This window comes from Gopherus evgoodei, chromosome 3 (genome assembly GCF_007399415.2).
Source record: "Gopherus evgoodei ecotype Sinaloan lineage chromosome 3, rGopEvg1_v1.p, whole genome shotgun sequence".
Classification (NCBI taxonomy): domain Eukaryota; kingdom Metazoa; phylum Chordata; order Testudines; family Testudinidae; genus Gopherus; species Gopherus evgoodei.
This window is the reverse complement of record NC_044324.1, coordinates 74,654,020-74,676,571: the sequence shown is the minus strand read 5'-3', so window position 1 is coordinate 74,676,571 and position 22,552 is coordinate 74,654,020. Positions and strand designations below refer to the sequence as shown.

Below are 22,552 nucleotides of genomic sequence, written 5' to 3'. Positions count from 1 at the left end.
AGCTCTGGGCACAGATGGCCCTGCTCTGCTGCATCTGCAAAGTCTGCACAAACTGGAGGCGGAGCTTAAAAAGACAAGTGGAGCAGCTCAGAGTGAGGCAGACAGTGGAAGGGAGAAAACCTGCGCTCTGAGCTCTTGGGAAGAAGTACGTCAGGAGCTCTTGCTATCTGAGGCTTGGAGATACTGACCTGACCTGCAAAGGTGGGACTGGTGACTTTTGAAGGTCAGAGACTGTCATTTTATGTTCAGTTTTTATTTTTCCCCGAGGAAAGAGGAGGCACAGGTAGGAAGTGACCCAGGGAGGCAGCTATGCAGGTGCAGGTCTTAACTTCCTACCATTTGACCCTGGATCAGAGCCTGGTGGAGGGTGGACCCTACCAACCCCTAAGGAGTGACAATGACAGAATTCCATCCCTCGGCACTTAAGTTAATTGAGTAAGATCCTGAAGGTGCAAGGTTCCAGACTCTTGAGACCTCAGTGCAAGGGGGAAAGCCCTGAAACCATTGCTGATTTGTGAAGATTTTTCGCATCATTGGACATCATGTACCCCAAAAGGGGTGGCCTTGAATATGTGACCCAGCTGAAGGGCTGAGTTGCTGAAGAGGACAGACCTTCACACGGTGGATCATAGTGAGAAAGTGGACATCCCGGGAAGAAGACAACCTGCCACACCCTGGCCTGACCTCTGGGTAACACTGCCAGTGAGTGTTCCCTTTCACACATCCATAAAACAATACATAAGAACAGCCATACTAGGTCAGAACAATGGTCCATGTAGACCAATATCCTGTCTCAGGTAGTAACCAATGCCAGATGCTTCAGTGGGAATGAACAGTACAGGGGAATTTTGAGTGATCCATCCCCTGTCATCTTGTATGATCTTCTGGCAGTAGGTTTTGGGACACCTGAAGCATGGGGTTGTCTCCCTGAGCATCTTGGCTAATAGCCGTTCGTGGATCTACCCTCCATGAACTTATCTAATTCCTTTTTAAAACCCATTTGTACTTTTGGCCTTCACAACATCCTGTAACAATGAGTTTCACAGGCTGTCTGCATTGTGTGAAGTATTTCCTTTTGTTTGTTTTAAATGCTATCTATTAATTTCATTGTGAGCCCCCTAGTTCTTATGTTTATATGAAGGTGCAAATAACATTTCCCTATTCTCTTTCTCTACATGATTCATGATTTTATAGACATCTATTATATCCCCCCTTGGTGGTCATGTTTTCTAAGATGAATAGTGCCAATCATTTAAATTTTTCGTCATATGTAAACTGTTAGAATCATAGACTATTGGGTTGCAAGGGACTTCACTGATGTTGTCTAGTTCAACCTCCTGCTCAAAGCAGGACCAATCCCCAGACAGATTTTTGCCCAGATCCCTAAATGGCCCCCTCAAGGATTGAACTCACAACTGTGGATTTAGGAGGCCAATGCTCAAACCACTGAGCTATTCACTCCTACCCCATGGTCTGTACCCCAGTTATGTTTATTGCCCTTCTCTGCACTTTTTCCAATTTCCAATTCCAGTTAAGATGAGATGATCAGAACTGCATGCAGTATTCAAGGTGTGGGCATACCATGGTTTTATGTAACAGCATTATGATGTTTTCTCTCTCATTGTTTATCCCTTTCATAATGTTTACTAACATTCAGTTAGCTTTTTTGGCTGTTGCTGCACTTTGAATGGATATTTTTAGAGAACTATACAGGATGACTCAATATCTTTCTTGGGTAGTAACAGCAAATTTAGACTCCAGCATTTTGTATGTATTGGTGGGAATATTTTTTCTAAAGTGCATTACTTTGCATTTATCAGCATTGAATTTCATCTGTCATTTTGTCACCCATTCACTCAGTGAATACTGTGTGTTAAATTTGTCTAATGGAAACAAAGCCTCGGTGTTTTCAGAAATTACTCCTGGTGGTCGCATCATTGTCACCTGGAGTCATCTTCTGTAGCACAAAAAGGCAACTCAAACCTTTTTATGTTCTGACCATCAATTTGTCTGTGCAGACATAAATAAAATAATTATTGTAATCCAGAAGAGTGGATGCCTTGTGTATCTGTCCTACAGGTGAAACAGTGGATCTATTGCCCCATATGAATCCAGTCACAATCTAGGGAAAAAGAAAACGGGATTTGCAACCACGTATACTTGTTAGAAGGACTTGCATAGGTGGTCATGAAGTACATTAGGAGTATTTTACATAGTTTTCAGTTTCTCCAAACAAATCATACAGACAAAAGACAGGGAAAGAAGGCATACTTTATATAGTAGAAGTGATAATACATTAATTTCCATTGTGTACTGTTTGGGCAGAAATTCTTAACGGATTAGAAAAGCACCTGTCTTCTCTTACTAAGTAAGATATTTAATGATCTTCCCTGTTACTTAGCAATCTGCTGCTATTCCAAAACTTTAACTTACAGTCAAAATAATAGAAATGCTTCAGTGCAAACTGTACTAAAAGCCTGCTACATAAAGAACATTATAGTCAAACTAACAGGAATCTTTATTTAATAGTCCACATGCCTATCCAGTCTACATAGAATATATGAAATAATTTCATTTAATTTAAACTGTTTTTCTGGATACTTGCAAGAAATCAGTGAACTTTTAAAATACCTTTTCACTTATTTTTAGTATAGTTAAGAATTCAGTAGGATAAAAACTATGGATTTGATCCAAAGTCCATTGGTGTCATTGTGGATATTTTTCCTTTGACTTCAGTGAGCTTTGGGTCAGGTGCTATGTAAATAAATTGATAGCGAAGCAGGTGGGTTGTAATGCAGCCACTGCATTGCTTATGTGAATTTTCAGCTATTATTTTCATTAGAGATCTTAAAAAATTTCTAAATATTAGAAAGCATAATTGTTTACACTAGTAGACAAAATGAAAATAGTCTCAAATCTTCGTGTTAAAGAAGTGTGTGTGTAGGCATTTGGGTTGTTCATTACTCTACCTTTTGAGGTAATTGAGTGCTGCTCATATTTTTTGGAGGAGTTCAATTATTTCTTCGGTTGTTCAGTTATTTCTTAGAGGAGTTACTAGGAATAATATTTCAGTATTAGAAGACTGTGACCTACTGATGCTGAGGTGAAGATGTTGTAATATTGTCATGCCATGATCTGTGTGCCAATTTTTTTTAAAAGTTCAAAAGTTTGCACTGAGTTGAGTTAAAGCCTGGATAATAGAATGATGGTGCTTTCAAAGTACCTATTATAGATAGATAGCATTGTGTTTTTTGTTGTTTTTTGGGGGAGGTTTCCCTTCAGTTAATGGGATATTTTGATAGTGAAAAATACATGCTCTTTTTCCATTGTTGAATTATCCTGATGGTAATGTCATGCACTTCTTACACAGGGCATGGCTTTTACTTTGGAAGAGAGACAGCAGTTGAATATTCACGGATTATTGCCTCCTTGCTTTCTCAGTCAAGATGTCCAGGTTTTAAGGATTCTCGTGAATTTTGAAAGACAAACATCTGACCTAGACAGGTAAAGTACTGCTAAATAACCTTATCATTATTCCCAAGTCATTGTTCAGTTCCTTCACTTCTCTGTGACTGTATTCAGGGGAAATGTTGCAGATATTGATGAATAACCATGTTCTGATATTATATTTATTCTGTTTTTTAACTGAGGACTTAAAAAGTTTCTGATACTTAAAGATGGATGAAAAACATTACATTAACAAGCAGCAGACATTTTGTTGCTAGAGCAGTTTTTATAAAAACTGGTTACTAATATTCAACTCCTGCCTTTTTTCTCAACTGAAATAGTAATATTTGATTTTTCTTATATCAAAATTATTTCCCCAAGAACAAGCTAGGGAAGAAGTAGCAGGAGCAAATGAACCCATCTGAATCAAAGTTCAGTTTTGAGGACAGGGTTCCTAATAATAAAATATAACTGAAGAGAAATAATAGAATATATTTAATAAAATTGATTTTTTAAATGATTGTGTTATCAGTGACTCTTTAATTTTCACCCTATTACCCATTTATATTTTATATGCTTAAAATCTGAGCTCACTATTAGCAGTCGTTTTGGTAAATTATTTTGAGATCTTTAGATAGGAGTTGTTATGAATGTGCAAAGTATTAATATTTTAATCATTTAAATCTTGTTTGATCACATTTTAACTTAGTCGCAATCTGTTTTCATGTTAAAATAAAATTTATTTTCTAAGAGCCCAGTCCTGCAATATATTGCATAGAGGGAACCCTCTGCACACACACAATAACCTGTCCACAAGAAAGATGTTGCAAGGTTGGGGTCTAATTTGTATTACGGTACTTTCAGGTTTCTAATTAAAATGCAAAAAAGACATTGGCTCATCATGGTGTTTGGAAAGTCACCATATACTATATGTGGCATTTTTAGAGGGAGAAAAAACACGCAACCAAGATGGACAGTTATTTATTGCACTGTCCCTAGCACCTGTTGCATTTTTATTCTCCTGACTAAATGGTCTTAGGAAGGATTGTTATCCAGAACTATTGTTAAGGTTAAGATTCTGTCACATGTATTTTTCCTTAAAGTCAGGTACAGGTCACGGGCAATAAAGAAAAATTAATGGAAGCCCACAACCTGTTCCTGACTTTTAACAAAAATACTCTGTGGGAGGGTCATTAACAGTCAGAGCATTGCGGAGGGCTGACTTTTGGTAGCTGCCTCAGCACTATTGCTTCTCTAGTCCCAGTGGGGATGACCCAACCCTGGATGCTGCTCTGTAGGCCCACCTGCCGACCGCCAGCCAACTGCTCCAGTGGGCCTGGAGGCTGGCTGCTGCTCCAGCCCTGCACCATCCCCAGTGGGGCTGACCTAACCCTGGCTGCTACTCTGGCAGCCCTGGGGCTGACAGCTGCTCCAGCCTTGCCCCAGAAGAGTTCAGAGTCTTGGAAAGTCATGGAATCCAGGACCTATGTGACAGAATCATAACTTTAACTATGATAAATGGAATCCAAATTGGATTTTCACCTTAAAAAAACCTAAACAGTATCAAATATCATAAAATCATGACACAAATTAAAAAGAAAATGTGCCCTTTAGGGGCAAATCCATCCCCCTTCTGTATTGTTGGCTCTTATGAGTATGTCTGCACAGCAAATTAAACGCTGGTGGCTGGCCCATGTCAGATGATATAGGCGTGTGGGGCTTGGGGCTGCAGACTGAGCCCCACCAGCCTGAATCAGCTGACATGAATTGGCTGCAGAATTTTAATTGCAGTGTTTAGACATACCGTATGAGGCTAAATAGGTGTGGTTCTCTTGCCGGAGGACTGGGCAGGGCCAGCCTTAGGAGATTGGTGATCAGGGCAGTTTCCCTAATCACCAATTTCGAAAATGCCAACTCAACCTGCTTCCATCTCAAATGCTCTTTAGCTTAGCCATTCGGGCAGATGCCGAAAATGTTTTCCACTCTGGGCAACACAACACCTTTGGCCAGCCCAGGGATGGGGCTGGATGTTGGGGAGATTCACAGGGGATATGCAACTGTTGCGTGTTGCCCTGTTATCTGTGAGTGCTTGTTGTGGGTGGGTATAGGAAAGAGTGTGATATTGAATGGTCATGGGGCAATGGCCAATCCATGGATTTCTTTTCTCATACCTCTTCACCCATATGGGGGCAGGGTTGGTAAAGAAAGAGGTTAGAGGGCTCTGTATGTATCCTGCATAGCTACTTCTGTTATTCCTGTCAACTTGTACATATCCCCAGTGTTTGGGCCAGCTACACTTGTTGAGCTCTGGGATCTGGATTTTAGGTTAAATAATGTTTGAGTGTCTTTTAATCATACATATATCTTAAAAGGACATATGGAGCACAACCCTGCAGGTCTAAATCAGAAATTCCCACTGAAATCACTGGAGGATTTGGCTGTGTGTAAGGACTGTTGCATTAGCCCCTACACACACATTCAGTGCACTTTAAAAGAAGATTCTGAGATAAAATGTGACTGCTATAGAGAAGAACTGAAATATTCATAATCTATCCCTGCAGCAACCAGTTCCTTCAATTTTAAGAAAAAAAAATTAGGAGCTAATAGAGCCTCATTTAGTTTTACCTCTCTCATCTCCCTCTTAACCACAAATACATATTATTAATTTCTTTGGAAGAAAGTGCTTCTTTTCCTGCCATGATCATAAATTTGAAGCATGAAACATTTTTATTGGTGTTGACTTCCAAGCATTTAAGGCACTGCTGAACTTAAACAATGATAGAATTTTGGCCCATGATACAATAATTAAAGTAACTTTTAGTCACTCCTGAAGATATAGACCAGAGGCTCTATCTGATATGGGATGTTACCCATTTGAGGTTCCAGAATGTGTAAGAGAGAAACCAGCTGAGAAAACTTAAGAGTTTCAGGACAGAGTTCTATGGCAATGATTAATCAGCAAGACTGTTAAACCGTTGAAGCACATTAGTCTCCCAGAAAGCTAATTTGGAGTACGTAAGTGGAAGTGCAAGGTAATAGCAGGAACTGGGAGTCGATCCATGTCTGAAGAGAAGCTTCTCATAGAGACAACAGTGATAATTTCAGTATTGGTGATTTTCGCTTCAAGTCTGTGCTTATCTGGAAACTGTTTTGTTTTGTTGTCTGTTTAACAGCTTTACTTTCTCTGTTTCCCAGAGACCGTAAGACAGAGAAGCAAATACTTGTTTTACTTGGGGAATAGGGGGAAACAGTCTTAGGAAACCCAGAGAGCATTGAGGGTAAACTGCTGCTTCAAGTCGGACTTTAATTGTTGTTTGCATTGTTGTTGTGACTGTGTTGGTTCCAGGAAACATGAAGAAGAGCTCTGTTTTGTCTTGAAAGCTTGTCTCTTTCAACAACAGAAGTTGGTCCAATAAAAGATATTACCTCATCCATCTTGTCTCTCGAGTTGAAGATGTGAGCCTGGAATAGCAAAGTTCAGGGTGGGCTGGAGTTTTCATCCTTCTGTTATGAGGGAAAATTGGGAAACAATCCAGGGATGCTGTAATTTGAAAAAAAAAAGTCCCGTTTTATAAATTTTAATGTTTAATTTCACTGTAGTGCAGGGTTTTGGGGTTTTTCCTTGCAAAATTTCACTTCTTATACTTTTTCCTCACCAATAACTTTTCTGCCTCCAACTTTCCATTCAGTGGATTCGTGTCCATTCATATCACTGGTGAATATGGCTGCGTTTGATTTCCTACGTGGATAATCAAGTGGGGAAAATAATGTACTATTTTACTTGTGTTCTTCCTTTTCTTTTTCTTGTGATTCATTTCTTAGCTATTGCCTCACCAATATGTCCCTATCTCTGTTCCATATTATACATCTGTGTTTATTTCATTTTAAGCCTTTTGAAGTAATGAAGATAAAGAAACACTTCCTCTGTATTCTTTTATAGATTTTCATACTTTCCCTTGTATTATTTTTTTTCCTACACATTAAACTACTTTTCAATTACCTAGCCAAACTAATATGTACATGCCTAGTATAGGAGTTAAGTTGCATGGGAACGGCTACTCCAGAATGAACTGAACTGATATTTTTTTTTATGGTAATACAAACCTGCAAAGGAAACAGTTGTTTTTATCTTTAACATAGCATATATTTAAAGTAATTTTCCTAAGATAACATAAAGATGTCTACTGCTGCCATTTTGGCAGACATTTCTGCATTTACTAATTATGAACATGAAGATTGCAACTATAATTGTATATAATTTCAACAGAGCTGACTTTAATCAGTTCAGAATATACTTTATCTCCATGCCAATTAGGATTGGCTACAGTGAAGCCCAAACTTTTATCTTTTCTCGATGTGGTTCATAACATTTGATCTCTGCTTTAGTTGGGCAGTTTCAGAGCAATAAATAAAAAGAAAATTTTTGGCAGCAACTTTATTTTTAGACTTTGAAATATTTGAGTTTTTCAGATTTGTCTGCTTGTCCAAAAATTCTATCAACACTTTAAAAGCTAATGAAGGGTAAATAGTGCATGGTATTGGTAATATTCTATATAGGTGTGGCTTTGTGTTCATTTTAGAAAATGTTAAACCTGCTATAGTAGCTATTATGAAAAATTCTCATTATTCATTTTTTGCATATTTGAAATCAAATCTGAAGCTGGTACAGGCAATAGAGTTCATTGGGGTAGTTTTAGACTTTATGAAGGCCCAGGCCTTTTACTCCTGGGGGGAATTCTGCACCAAAAAATTAAAAAATCTGTGCATAATATTTTAAATTTCTGCATATTTTGTCAAAATAATATGATATAATCACACCAGTTTCAATTATTTTGGTAATATATTTCAAAATACCTGTCAGCAACTGTCTGTAAAAATACAGAGATAAAAAAAGCCCCCCCAGAATAGAGAATTAAAGAAACCCATTTCTCTGCATGGCCCCTGCCCCCCCCCGAGCCCAGCAGTGGGGGGTCAGACACTCGTTCCCCCTTCCCCCTGGGAGCCCAGCTGTGTGGTGTCCCCCAGCCAGACACTCGCCCCTCCTTATGCCCCAGAGCCCAGCTGCGGGGCATGCCCCAGCCAGACACCTGCAGCCCACCCAGAGCCCAGCTGCGGGATTCCCCCCAGCCCGGACACCTGCACCCCTATCCCCATTGCCCAGCTCCAGAGCTCCCCACCCAGACACTCACATACACCCCTTATGCCCCAGAGCATAGCCCCAGGGCCTTCCCCAGACCAGACATCTGCATCCCCTAACCCCCAGAGATCCAGAGGGAGAAACAGTCTGATGCTGGGTCCTGGGCTTGTGTGGGGTTTCCAGCACACTGCCTCCTTCCTTCAGGGCATGTGAGGAACTGCAGCTGCCAGGAACCCTCCAGCTCCTCCTATCCCTCCCACCTCCCTTGGAGTGTCTTGTGTTTACGAGCTGGGCTCTGCCTGGTCCAGTGGCCCCTAGTGGCAACCAGCAACTCTGCAGCCCATTTCTGTGGGAGAAAAAAGAAATTGTGCATGCACAACATTAATTTCCGTGCAAATGCTGCATGTCCAGTGGCGGAGAATTCTCCCAGGAGTAGCCTTTGTATTACAAGTCAGCTTCGAAACTTTATTTGACCTAGTACTGTGACTGAAAGCATACCCATTCGCAGCAGCATGAAACTACCGCAGTCTCCTGGGTCACCTGGTAGCATGTAACTCTGTAGTTCAGCATGTCAGGTTGCAGCTCAGAAAGCTGCAGGCATGGCTAGCATCAGTATATATCCAAATGGTGATGATTGGGAGCAAAGTGGTTTGAGTGCCAACTTTTAATTTTGTCATCTCTGAATTGGTGGATGGACCCTCTGAAAGTTTGTGGGGATTCCCTTTGCCCCTCCCCCTATCATCCCTGGGTTGGGCAACTTATCTGGGTCCCTCTAGATTCAGGATGTCTGGTCATCTTAAGATATAAAAACTCACATAAATGTCAGGGAGTTAACAGAGTCTAGCTTGCTCAGCCTTCCTCCCTTACATAGTAGAAAAGAATTTCTTAATTGTGATGGACAATTTGGTGACCGTGTTTTATATAAATAGGCAGGAAGAGGAACTGTCAACTCAATTGTGCCAGGAGGCAGTTCACCTCTGGGATTTTTGTATAACCAACTCAGTTAATCTCAGGGCTGCTTACCTTTCAGGAAAACAGAACACATTAGCAGATCAGCAATCACCACAAGTAGTCACTACATCCATATGTGGCCAGGTCCATCTTCCAGCTCTGGGGCACTCCCCAAGTGGACCTGTTTGCAACAAGAAGCAGCAGAAAATGCCATCAGTTCTGTTCTTGGGCAAGGCTCAGACCAGGCTAACTGACTGATGCTTTTCTCCTATCTTAGAAGAATTCCATCCTGTATGCCTTTCCTCCAATTCCTTTACTTCCCAAGGTCATGTTCAAAGTCAAACAAGACCATGCTCACTTCATCCTTGGAGCACTGGTGTGGCCTTGTCGGCACTGGTACTTGGCCCTACTAACCTTGTCAATCAAACCTCCGCTGTCTCTTCTGTTGGTTCCAGACATAATTTCACTGGACCCCAGACAGCTGCTCCATCCCAATCGTTGAGCTCTCCATCTGACAGCATGGATGCTTCATGGTTGACAATCTTTGCAAGGTCCTACTTGAAGGACATTGAGAAAGTGCTTCTGAATACCAGAAAACCCTCAACTAGGAACACTTACCTGGCTGAGCAAAGCACTTATCCATTTGGAAAAGATGTATCTCCAGAGCACAGAGTTCTGGATCTTGTACTTGACTATCTTCTAGATCTAAAACAGACTTTGGCTATTAGCTCTACAAGAGTGCTTCTGTCAACTATTTTGGCCTTCCACGTCTTTATGGATACTACATCCCTTTTTGTCAAACCCATCCTCACCTGATTCCTAAGGGGCTTAGTAATATTGTACCTCCACATACAAGATCCCATCCCTCCTTGGGATCTGAAATTAGTCCTTGCAAAGTCGATGAGACTACCATTTGAGCTCTTGCAACTTGCTCTATCCTTCTCTTCTCTATGAAGGTAGCATATCTAGTGGCAATTACTGCAGCCAGAAGGGTGGGTGAGTAGAGAGTCCTAGTGTCAGAGGCTCCCTATATGAGAATAAAGTTTATCTCCACTGTCATGCAAAATTTCTCACAAGAGCAGTCTCTATTTTTCATTTGCCAATATTACTCCCAAAACCTCATCAGCACAGGGATGAGAAAAAAATTGGTACTCTGAACGTAAGAAGGGCTTTAACTTTCTACCAGGAGCATGTCAAGTCCTTTAGATCCTCCTCACATTTGTTCGTTGCGGTTGAAGACAGAGCTATGGGCCTACAAGTTTTCATTGAGAGAATCTCATAGTGGATCTCTTTGTGCATTCATTTTGTTACCAATTGGCAAATATAACCCCACCAGCGAAAGTATTGGCACATTCTACTAGTGCACAGGCAACTTTGGCAGCTTTCTTGGCACAAATGCTGATAGTAGACATTTGTAAAGCAGCAATTTGGTCATCGGTTACGACTTTTCACTTCTCATTATGCCATTTCCCATCAGTCCAGAGAAGATGCCAGGTGTAGACAGGTTGTCTTACAATCACTGTCAGGTAGTCTCTGGGCCTACCTCCATTCGTGTTTGTTTCAGTCATGGAATGAACACGTGGAATCACTTTAAGAAAAAACGGTTACCTGTCTATCTGTGACTGTGTTGTTCTTCGGGATGTGTTGCACATATCCATTCCACAACCCACTCATCTTGCCCTCTATTTTGGAGGAAGGAACTGAGGGGCGTTGGGGTGGCCCCACCCTCTTATACCAGCATGGAGGGTACATGGCAACAGCGGGCATTTGAGCCAACCTGATGGGTACCCTGTAACCCTAATTCCAGGGGGTGGGGTGATGAGTTCGGGATGAGGATTGGGGGAAGGAGGAGGCTTCCAGCAGTCTCCTGGGTATATGTAAATGATTATGGAGTTACCTGCACTGGACAGTTTTATCTTCTGGCTACTCCAAGACTTTTAGGAATAAAGTTGAGGCCTAATTAAACCACATCCAGTGTCTTCTGCCCTCTTTCTGGCAAAGCTGGACAATGTTAAAATAAGTTACCAATCTCTAAAAATGACCTATGTGATAACTTTAGTTAGTGCAAGGGGAGGGAGGAGAAATTAAAGAGAAAATCATCTTGCTCAAAGTAAATATCAGGTCTGGCCAGGGCCGGCTCTACTGTTTTTTGCCGCCCCAAGCAGCACTCTGAATTGCCGCCGCAGATAGTGGGGGCAGTCCATGTGCCGTTAGGGTGGCATGCACATTTCTGCGGCAGCAGCAATTCGCGGACAGCTAAACATAGAAGCTGCTTGGGGGCAAAAACACAGGGACTGCCGCCCCTTGCAGATTGCCGCCCCAACCACCTGCTTGGGATGTTAGTGCCTGGAGCCGGCCCTGGGTCTGGCACACCACAAATGCCCCACTAAAGAAATAATTGGCTTAGGTACACCAATGGCCCATGTTCCTCGAAGGAGGTGCCCACATGAAGCCACAATAACATTTTACCAGAGTTAGCCCTTTGAATCTGAAATCAGCATTATGTGTAGGACAAAATATTTGTTCTCAGTACTCATATAATTGGATGATAGAATTAAGAATGATTCCCATTGTTAACTGACTAAGCATGCTGATGAAAAGTGGTGTAAATAACAAATAATTGAATTCTAAAGACTAATTTTCATCAAGCACATAGAAAACTATAAACTATTACAGTTTTATTTTCACTTGGAAATAGGACCACTTATGCTTAAAAATGGTGCAATTTAGAGAAATTTTCTTAAAATAAAAAAACATTTTTACTTCACTGTAAAGAAGACAGAGATCAGTTGTTCTTCCTGTCCACTGAGAGTATGACAAGAAGTAGTTGATTTAGTCTGCAGGAAGACAAGATCAAGACGTTCTGTAGTGAATAGTAGATAGGCTTGGCAGAATTTATTTTTTTAATATAATTTTAAGAGATAATATCATAATAAGCTTTTTTTTGTTTTTATCTGTTTACATTTTCACAGTTGCACAAAATTACGGGTTTTATTTTTATCAAGTTAAATTTTCACAGTTGTGGGAAATTATGAGGTCAGACAATAATTACTTGATGACAATAGATATTGATTTCATAACGTTAAAACTTCATAAATGTTAAAGCACAAGTTGTCATCATGTGTCAACATATACAAAGTAAATATCCTTAAATCACATTCTGTGTTCTCAAGCATCATTTTTCTTACTTTGCCTGTCTGTACATTTTGATTGTTATTGATGTAAATAGTCGGTTTGTGTGTGTACTGTGAAATGGACAGTAACTGACAGAATACTAATCCTTCCAACCCTAATCATATATCATCACCAGCCATTATTTAAAATTAAAATTTTGAGTCAGATCTGGTCATGTGTCCCTAACCTGTTTGCCAAAAGCTGGAAATGGGCAACAGGGGATGGATCACTTGATTACCTGTTCTGTTAATTTCCTCTGAAGCAGCTAGCATTGGCCACTGTTAGAAGCAGGATGCTGGGCTAGATGGATTTTTGGTCTGGACCAGTATGGCCATTCTTATGTAATTTTGTTGTTGAACAAGACAGAATAAAATATTGTTGCTTTTTTTTCCAGCTCTATTGACTCTTCAGTGGGGCGGGGCGAGTTTGTTGTGTGGAGCTTAGAACGAACTCAGGCATTGTGGGTTCTGTAGTCTGAAATGAACTTAAAAACTTTTTTGAATTTAAATTCTGTTCAGTGCTGGCGAAATGCCAATTTTTGGCTGCTTCTGTGTTCTTATGTAGTCTCCTTGGCTTCTTATACCACACCTATCACTGGTATCGGTATACCTTTTAGGTAGGCACTTCTCCTCCCCAACCTTTCTTTCCTGCATAACAGTCAGACGAGAAGACATCCATCTCTAAAGTGAAATGGAATGTTTGTGTCATTAAGATTAGCTATAGTTGCACAGCTATATGCTCTCTCACTATACAGCATATGGATTGCTTAATGATAATTTTGCTTACATAGCCCTCATCACAGAGAGCTTTACAGACTACGCGCAGCCATTGCATTTCAGATGAAGTGCAACCATCTCTAGGTGAAACGTAACTGTTCAGTGGTATACAATAACTCTACACAACAGGTTAGGATTGGACATAAAGAATGCCTTTTCCAGCTGAAACTATAGGAAATTTTGTGTTTGCTGTGCATAAGCACTGAAGTTAGAATTTGGCCATGACACCATGATTAATGCCCATACCTGTACAATGTCATCATCTCTTCAGTGAGCTCGCATAGTCTGGAGGCCTTGATTTTATATTTAAGAAAGAAGGTCGCTTCCAAAGCAAATGAATGGCAGGCTGAGGAGTTTGCTCACAGTTACCACATAGTAAAATCTTAAGTAAAGTGAAACATTCTGGGATCTCAGATACCACAGTGTGGTGATTTTGGTTTTATAGTTGTCTTTTTTTTTTCTAACGGTGATCCTGGCATCAACTTCCTGGAGTCCTTTGCTTGTGTCCTAGTGACTGGAAGCTTTTTGAGTCAATGCACTGGGTTTGGCTGTGGGGGAGATTACTCTCTGCTTTGTTGTCATCTCTGCACTCTTCACTCATACTCTAAACACAGGGCTGGCTCCAGGCACCAGCATCCCAAGCAGGTGGTTGGGGCGGCAATCTGCAAGGGGTGGCAGTCCCTGTGTTTTTGCCCTCAAGCAGCACACCGAATTGCTGCCGCGGATGGCGGGGGGAGTCCGTGCGCCGTTAGGGCGGCATGCGCGTTTCCACAGTGGCGGCAATTCGGTGGCAGCTTCTATGTTCAGCTGTCCGCGTCGGTGCAGCTTCTGTCTTCCGGCTGAAGACAGAAGCTGCCACCAAATTGCCACTGCCGCAGAAACGCGCGTCGCCCTAACGGCACACGAATTGCCCCCGCAATCTGCGGCGACAATTGGGTGCGCTGCTTGGGGCGGCGAAAACAGTAGAGCCAGCCCTGTCTAAACACTCATATGATACTGATTAAACTCTGAAGGGGTGAGAAGAATGGTCCAGGAGTTAGGGCACTAGCCTGTGGCTCTGGAGATCCAGGTGCAATTGCTCTGCCAGAAGCTTCCTGTGTGACTTTGGGCCAAGTCACTTAGACTCTCAGTGCCTAGTCTATAAAAAAGGGATAATAAGTGCTTCCCAGCTCATAAGGGTGCTGTAAAGATGAAAACGTGAAAGGTTTTGAGACACTCAGATACTATAAGTGTGGGGTCATGTAAATAACTTAAATAGTGTAATGTCTACTGAATTGTCAGTTGTCTGCTAACTCATCAACACCATATCTGGCAGCACATGATACAGACATTCCTTGGAGGATTCCAATCTAATTACTGGCCTGGCCTGACCTGCTTATGATATAAGATGTAATGAATTCACAGCGCATAGTGGTATGGCTGCAATATTATGTAAATACTATTTTTTGTGGTTTAAGCTGTTTGCAGCTGACTTTGAATGTTGAAGTGCTGTGCTTTGAAAGGCCAACGTTTAATATGCTGAATATGTGATACAGCACAGAGTATGTCTGTATGTTTTATCTGGGACATTGAAATCAGACAAGAAGTTAATGATGAAATATAATTCTTCTGTAATTTAATTTAGAAACCTATTTCTATGTCTTTTGATAGTAATTTGATCTTTTATTCTTTTTCTTATCACATTTCTACTGTCTATATTCACAAGTGAAGTGAGTGCCAGGCTGTTAATGTGTGTGTCCCTCTGAATGCCTGATTCCCTTATGTTTCTTATCTGTTTTTCTTTTTCTGAAGACTCATGTTACCTTGGTTACATGTTTTAGTTATAGGAGTGCATTAACAGTCTTGAGGAAAAAGTGCAATCCGGCCATTTTGAATGAAGAGATTTTTGTTGAATGTCTTACCTTTGAATAATAATTTGTAACTTATATTTATTAATATATTTCTTTGAAAATGTAAACCATATATTCAGTCTCAAAACTGTATAAAATAAATATGTTCTTGTACTCTGCTCATTACGGTTGTAGCTAAATTCCCTTCATAACAACAAAGTAGTATTTGAGTTCTTAGGTGTCTTATGGCCAGGGGAAAAAAGTAACAATCGTAGGTTCTGAAAATGAAATAAGTACTTTATTGGAACTGTAACTGTGGTTCAATTAGAGCAGAACACAATGATTTTCTCTGAAAAGGCAGTTCACAATCTCTGCAGCCTCACTCTTCCCAATGTTTGGTTCTCACTTTCTGCCTCCTTTTCTTGTGATCTTTATTCAGAACTCCTTAACTTGGCGCCTAATAAGTTTAGTTAAATACATACAGGCTAATTAAATGTCAATTTCAGATACATACTGGGCATTACCATGTGTCTTGAAAAATACACTATGCATTTGTATGTGTGTGTTTATGTAGGCTTTATACCACCCATTGCATGCTATTAGACTGCCTTGTATTCTTGGAAATGGAGTGTATTTTATTCTGTCTGAAACTTTGATATTCTCTCTCTAATTCTGCAACAACACCTGCAGCATCAAGTCATGCACTGTAACATTTTTCAAGAGATTTAGTGATGCATTCCACAGACAAAGTCTTGGCTCCAATGTCTATGAGAGTTTTACCATAGACTTCAGTAGGACCAAGATTTCACTCTACAAATCTGATAACATAATCTAGCTATAAGACCTGCAGCACTGTGCAAGCCATTTCTTCTTATGTTTTCTATCTGGGCCATGTAGTAAATACTTGTCCTCTTTTAGTGGATAGCAAAAATCCTCCCCACAAACCCTTGTGTGAGAAGGGTAGTGGTGGTGGTGGTGTGTTTTGTACCATCAAATGCACTCAGTGCAGATAAGCATTTTAGATATCTGCTTTTTACCATGTTGTTTACATTATAATTTTAGTGAAACATTCAGTCAATCTAATGCTATATTTCAAATCCTGTTGTGTTAGATACAGGCATCATCCTGGTCAAAATTGCATTTCTCAATGTATCAACATTTTATAACATCTAAAGCTCATTTGAGCGATTGCTAAGCACATACTATCTGCAATGTTTGACTACAGGTATTGTGCTACTATTACCTTTGTAAGCACTTTGACACCTTGCTTATAAAAACTGCTAAGTAAAACAGCATTTTTTCCCAATTGAATGTCAGAAATTGTAATTTAAATTGAGGTGTAAACCAAAATGGAACAATTTATATATTTATAAAATGTTGCAAGTAGTACACAATTGCTTTGTTTAAAGCACCCCAATTCAAAAGTCTTCCAGCAGTTTTAAATTTCTTCTCCAAAAGATCACTGTACGGAATCTGGAAAATAGGATTGCTCTGAATAATAAGATTGGAGAATGAAAAGATCATTTGGGGTTTTAAATAACAGCAACTGATTTCAAAGAAAGTACCGTAGTAATAAAAAGAAAAATGGAGAAGTGTTCAGAATCAGAGACTGGTTCAGTCCTCTGGCTTCCATGCATGCCTGAGTACTCTGGGAGTGACCAAGCCAGGTTTTTCATAACAAGTTCTCCACCTGTCACTTTTCAAGATCCTGTGGAAATGAAATACATATCTCCAGAAATTCACCTCAGTAAGCCGGATATATCAGTCAGAATTGATTATGAATGGATCAGTATTTTGGAGTAGATGGTAGGAGAATCATATAAGTTAAAAATATGGTGATTTACTTCATAAAGAAGACTTCTTAAAGAGTTAAGAGTATAATGATATGTGCTAAAGATAGAGCAGTGGCTGTTAAAAGGTGGTAGGTATAGACACTTAACAATACACATATAGGTATTTTTGAAAATATTTGTAGGAGAAGGAATAAATGTGTAAAATTTTTTAAATATTTGATATAGAATTGTTTATTTGTATTTTAAAAAGTGATTTATAGCACTTTATTTTCTGCTATTCATATTGATCTCATGTATTTATTTAATTATTTCAATTTCAAAATAAAGAAATGCTCATCTAAGGGCCTGGGTGCCCTTGACATAACAAAAATAAAATAAAAAAAAATTCAAAAAAGATTCAGCGTTGCTTTTCTTCCACAGTCCTGTCATCACATGAATGTATTATGTTGGAACTCCCAGCCCACTCTTCCCATTGGACAGGTTAAGGGAGAATACTTTGAAATAGCAACAACAACAACAAAAGTCAGGATATACACAATTAAGATTTATTTACCATCATTAATGCAGCTATGTTACACATGTGGACTATTTTATATTCTTGTTCAATAGGAATCTTAATATATTTTGGTTTATTCTGTTAAATATATGAAATAAAAGATACAGGATGTACAAAAGGTTGATGTCTGAAAGCTTAAGTTTTTGTGTTTCCTGAGTCTTAGTTTTAACTGTGCAACTTTAATATTTCACTAAAATGGCTCCCCTCTCTTGATTAATTAAGTGCTAAGAATGTCTTGAATGTCATTAAAAAAATTAAAGTTAGCATTTAAGTAGTCCCAAGTGGGTTTTGACATTCACCTTATTGAAATGAATTGGGAAGGATGAGGGATTGTGTTTCATTAAGGTAAGTGAGATAGGTAAGAGCAAGGTCAAATCTTTGCTGCTGTTTTGTTGAAGACAAGTTTTATGCAAAGCATTGCTAAGATATAAAAAAACTAAAAACCACCACTGTAAACAAAATATCCATAAATGTATATTTACATGAGCCACAACAACTCTCCCCCCTTGTATTTTAGTTAAATGTGCACTGTACCTAATCTCTAAAAACATCTGCACAACATGTGCATTTTAAAGACTACAAAAAATGTCTTATTCATTGTGAAATAGGTAAATATATGTTCTTACATTTTGAAGTAAGTTGGGTTTTTAATTTAAACTAAGTTTTTTTTATTATTATTTTCTAAGAAAAAGTTAATAAAAAGTTCACTCTACATAAACTAAATGAATCTAGTAAGGTCAAACCCACAAAAATTCAGTGTTAAGGTTGAAAACTCTAGGTTTTATCCTAAACTGCTGTAAACTTGTGTAGTTTTCATCTATGGCATTAAACCAGTTCATACCAGCTGAGGATCTGATCTTCAGTCTTTAAATCATCCTTTTATGTGTCACATCAGACAAGGAATCCTAGAACAGTGGTAATTTCATGTATTGTATGTGTTTGAGCAAAAAAAGATGAGTTAAATATGGAGTTTCATTCTTTCCTTTTGCTATCCTAATTTAAACTGATTCTGGAAAGCTCTGAAATGCAGAGCTACCATTGATTTCATAAGGAGATAAAAGTGCTTTTTGTGGGATTGAGTAGGAGCCACGGAGGACTGCAGGATTAGGTGTTTTGCATGTGTGACAGTATTTAAATCTATTAGTAGAGAGGTATGGAAAAACTAACATTCTCCTTGGATTGGGAGAAATTTCTTAGAGGTCCAGAGTAGGAAAATGAAATTTTAATGACCCCCTCCAGCAAATTTATGATTACCCATTCAAAATGCAACATTTGGCATGTTTGGATTAAGGTTTAAATTGGACCTGTGTTGCTATTTTAATGCAAATGTAGCATTTTATGTCTGAGAGGAATCAGCTCTCTTCCTGAACATGCCGACTGTCACCTTTTCAACAGTTTCAGCTTCTGTCTACTGTCTGGCTCAGATTTGTTATCCTTTAGAACTGAAGCACTTGTGGTACTAAGATATGGTTAAATGTAAGTATCCTGGACCAGAGAGAGACTTTCTGGAACAAACACAGCTTTAATTAATTCTCTACATATCTATTTTATTTTTTAACTATTTTAAATGTTCACTTGGATACCTGTCTAATTATATTTCATTCTCCACAGATACATTCTGTTAATGGGTCTTCAGGATCGAAATGAAAAGCTTTTCTATAAAGTGCTGACGTCTAACATTGAAAGGTTCATGCCTATTGTTTATACTCCCACTGTGGGTCTGGCTTGCCAACAATATGGTTTGGCATTTCGGAGGCCAAGGTATGTAAGTTTATATTTCAAATAAACGTAATTGTATCTTTTTTCCCCCCCTCTTGGCAGCTTTCTGTAGGATTTTTTTTAAACATAGTTGAGTGCAACCCAAAACTGGAATAACGTAGATAATTCAAACTATACTAGACTAAAAATATAGTTAAGTTAAACTGTAATTTATATTGTATTGCAAAGATAAACTGTTGTTTCAGTGTGTTAAAACATGGGTGAATTTTATAATCTTACAAAGCCTAATTGGGCTTTTCCACAGGCACAATTGCATTTGTTACATGTCTGCAAAAGGATGAATTGACCCTAATCCAAATTTAGTTTAGCAGTCTGAGGAGCATTGGCCTTAGAATATATGCGTGCACCCCCCCTATGTACATACAGACAGAGAGAAAAAAATTCAGGAATGTGTTCTAAATTTTTATAGCATTTTCTCATTTTTCTTTCTGGAATGAATTTTTATTTTGAACAATGTGAGAAGATGCAGCATATATAAAACTTTTTGGATAGGAAAGACACTGTCATATCAGGCAGCCCCTTAAATTCGCTTCAATTTTTCTGCTAACTGTTTTTGGGGTTTTTTTTGGTTGTTTTTTTTTTTCAGTTTTCTTTTTAGGTTATCAAAGTACTATCATTTGGTATATCAGTATTTGAGGTATGCCTGTCTCTTTCTGACATTATAAACCAGCATTCGAGGAGGGCTTGAGCTACATCATTAAAATGTTACTATTCAATAAGATTTACTTTTTAACATTTCAACTTAGAGGGCCAAATTATCTGCTGGTGTAAATCAGTGTAACTCTACTGATATCAGCGGATCTATGCAAATTTATAAGAGTTGAAGATCTGGTCCCAGAACTTAAATTCTTTATAGGATAAAGTTCAGACTCTTTTATTTTTACCTGCACTGACACTTGGCAGGAGGTGGAGGGAAGGGGAAAAAGGGAGAAGTAGGATGCAAATTTTGTTCTCCTGTCTTCCCACCAAATCCATAGAGTTAGTTCTCCACAGGTCTGCTGAGGTTAAGCTGTTCCACAAGTGGTCCACACACATCCATCCTTCCTTGCTGTGGTCACACACATAGGCGCTGCTGCACCCCCTGGCTTGAAGTGGTTTCCTCCATATGTAGGTGTCTTGGTATAAACCCCCACTCTGAACCTTAGCGTCCAAAAGATGTGGTACCAGCATGAATTCCTCTAAGCTCAATTACCAGCTTAGTACTTGTAGCGCTGCCACCCCAACCAGGAATTCCAGTGCCTGGTACACTCTGGTCCCCCCCCAAAACCTTGCCTGGGGACCCCCAAGACCCAGTCCCTCTGGATCTTAACACACGAGAAGTAAACCCTTTCCCTCACCGTTGCCTCTCCCAGGCTTCCCCTCCCTGGGTTACCCTGGAAGATTACTGTGATTCAAACTCCTTGAATCTTGAAACAGAGAGGAAAATCCACTTTCCCCCCTCCTTCTCTCTCCCCCTCCCAGACTCTTTCTGAGAGAGAAAGTAATCCTAACACAGAGAGAAAATTGACCTTTCTCTCCCCCTTCCCTCCTTTCTCCCCACCAATTCCCTGGTCAATCCAGACCCAGTCCCCTGGAGTCTCACCAGAATAAAAAAACCAATCAGGTTCTTAAACAAGAAAAGCTTTTAATTAAAGAAAGAAAAACAGTAAACATGATCTTTGTAAATTTAAGATGGAATATGTTACAAGGTCTTTCAACTATAGACACTGGGAATACCCTCCGAGCCTAAGTATACAAGTACAAATTAAAATCCTTTCAGCAAAATACAAATTTGAACTCCTTCCAGCGAAATACACATTTGCAAATAAAGAAAACAAACATAAGCCTACTCGCCTTATCACCTAGTACTTACTATTTTGAATTTATAAGAACCTGAATCAGGGAGATTGGAGAGAAAGCTGGTTGCACGTCTGGTCACTCTCAGAACCCAGAGAGAACAACAACCAAAAACTAACAGCACACACAAAAACTTCCCTCCCTCAAGATTTGAAAGTATCCTGTCCCCTGATTGGTCCTCTGGTCAGGTGACAGCCAGGCTCACTGTTCTTGTTAACCCTTTCCAGGCAAAAGAGATATGAAGTACTTCTGTTCTGTTAACTGTTACTTATCTGTTTATGACAGTAGGGTTTATTTACAGTTTGGTTCAACGGGTTTCAGTACTCCCACTATACAGATTGTTCAAGCATCCCTGTTCACAAGTGCTCCTGGAAGGAGTAATTTGAGTTGCTGTTCTGGGGCTGTGCCTAGAGTGAACAGAATGTAAAACTGTGCTTCATAAAATTTGATGGTGTTTTGTGTCAAAATGAGAGAGGAGCAATTAACAGATCCAGCCTTTCTGATCAAAGCCTTGAAGACAACAGTGTAAGCCAATTACTAGAGATGAAAGGAGAAATCAGTTGGGCTCAATTTTTTGGCAGCAGGAGTCTTTTTGTGGCAAAGAGAGGGCTTTATTTTTAGGTATGTGTGGCAGTAATCAAGCCTGGAGGTCATGAATGAAAAGATAACGGGGGGCAACCTCTCCCCGTCTCTGACCAGCATAAATTTGCCCACCCAGCTCCAGAGGTGAGTTGGAGCCGGTTCTTACCAGTTTGCAAGAACCAGTTCTTAAATTTAGAAGCCGGTGTAAAACCAGCTGTTAAAGAGGCAGGCGGGTGGGCAATCAACTCCGATCTGCGGGCCACATCAGGCCCATGGGACCATCCTTTCCGGCCTGCCTGAGCTCCCAGCTGGGGAAGCTCCCCCGGCCCCTTTCCCGCTTCCCTGCCCCTTGCAGAGCCGCAGCGGGCCATGCAGCATCCTTACACGCTGCCCTGAGCATCATGGTTGGGGGCCAGGCCAGGACTGGGAGGAGGAATTGGATAAGGGCCAGGGAGTTTTGGAGGGGGCAGATGTTCTGGGGGGGCGGTCAGGGGATGGAGAATGGGGGGAATTGGTAGGGGGTAGGGTCCTGGTGGGCAGTTAAGGTGGGGGGGGTCTCAGGAGGGGATGGTCAGGGGACAGGGAGCAGAGCGGGGTTGATGGGTTGCGGGTTCTGAGGGGGACGGTCGGGAGCAGGACGTGGGTGGGGGTTGGATGGGGGAGCAGGCTGTTTTGGGAGGGACAGTCTTCCA

The 22,552-nt window shown here is 40.1% G+C and overlaps 1 protein-coding gene across 2 annotated transcripts in view; it reads left to right on the top strand.

The window, feature by feature from the left end:
- Positions 1 to 22,552, top strand: part of ME1 (malic enzyme 1) — a 353,342-nt gene that overhangs the window by 61,669 nt on the left and 269,121 nt on the right. For both annotated transcript variants that reach the window (XM_030555825.1, XM_030555826.1), the window contains exons 2-3: positions 3,371 to 3,504; positions 19,275 to 19,424. In XM_030555825.1, the coding sequence (XP_030411685.1) occupies positions 3,371 to 3,504; positions 19,275 to 19,424 (284 nt within the window). The remainder of the gene's footprint in view (positions 1 to 3,370; positions 3,505 to 19,274; positions 19,425 to 22,552) is intronic.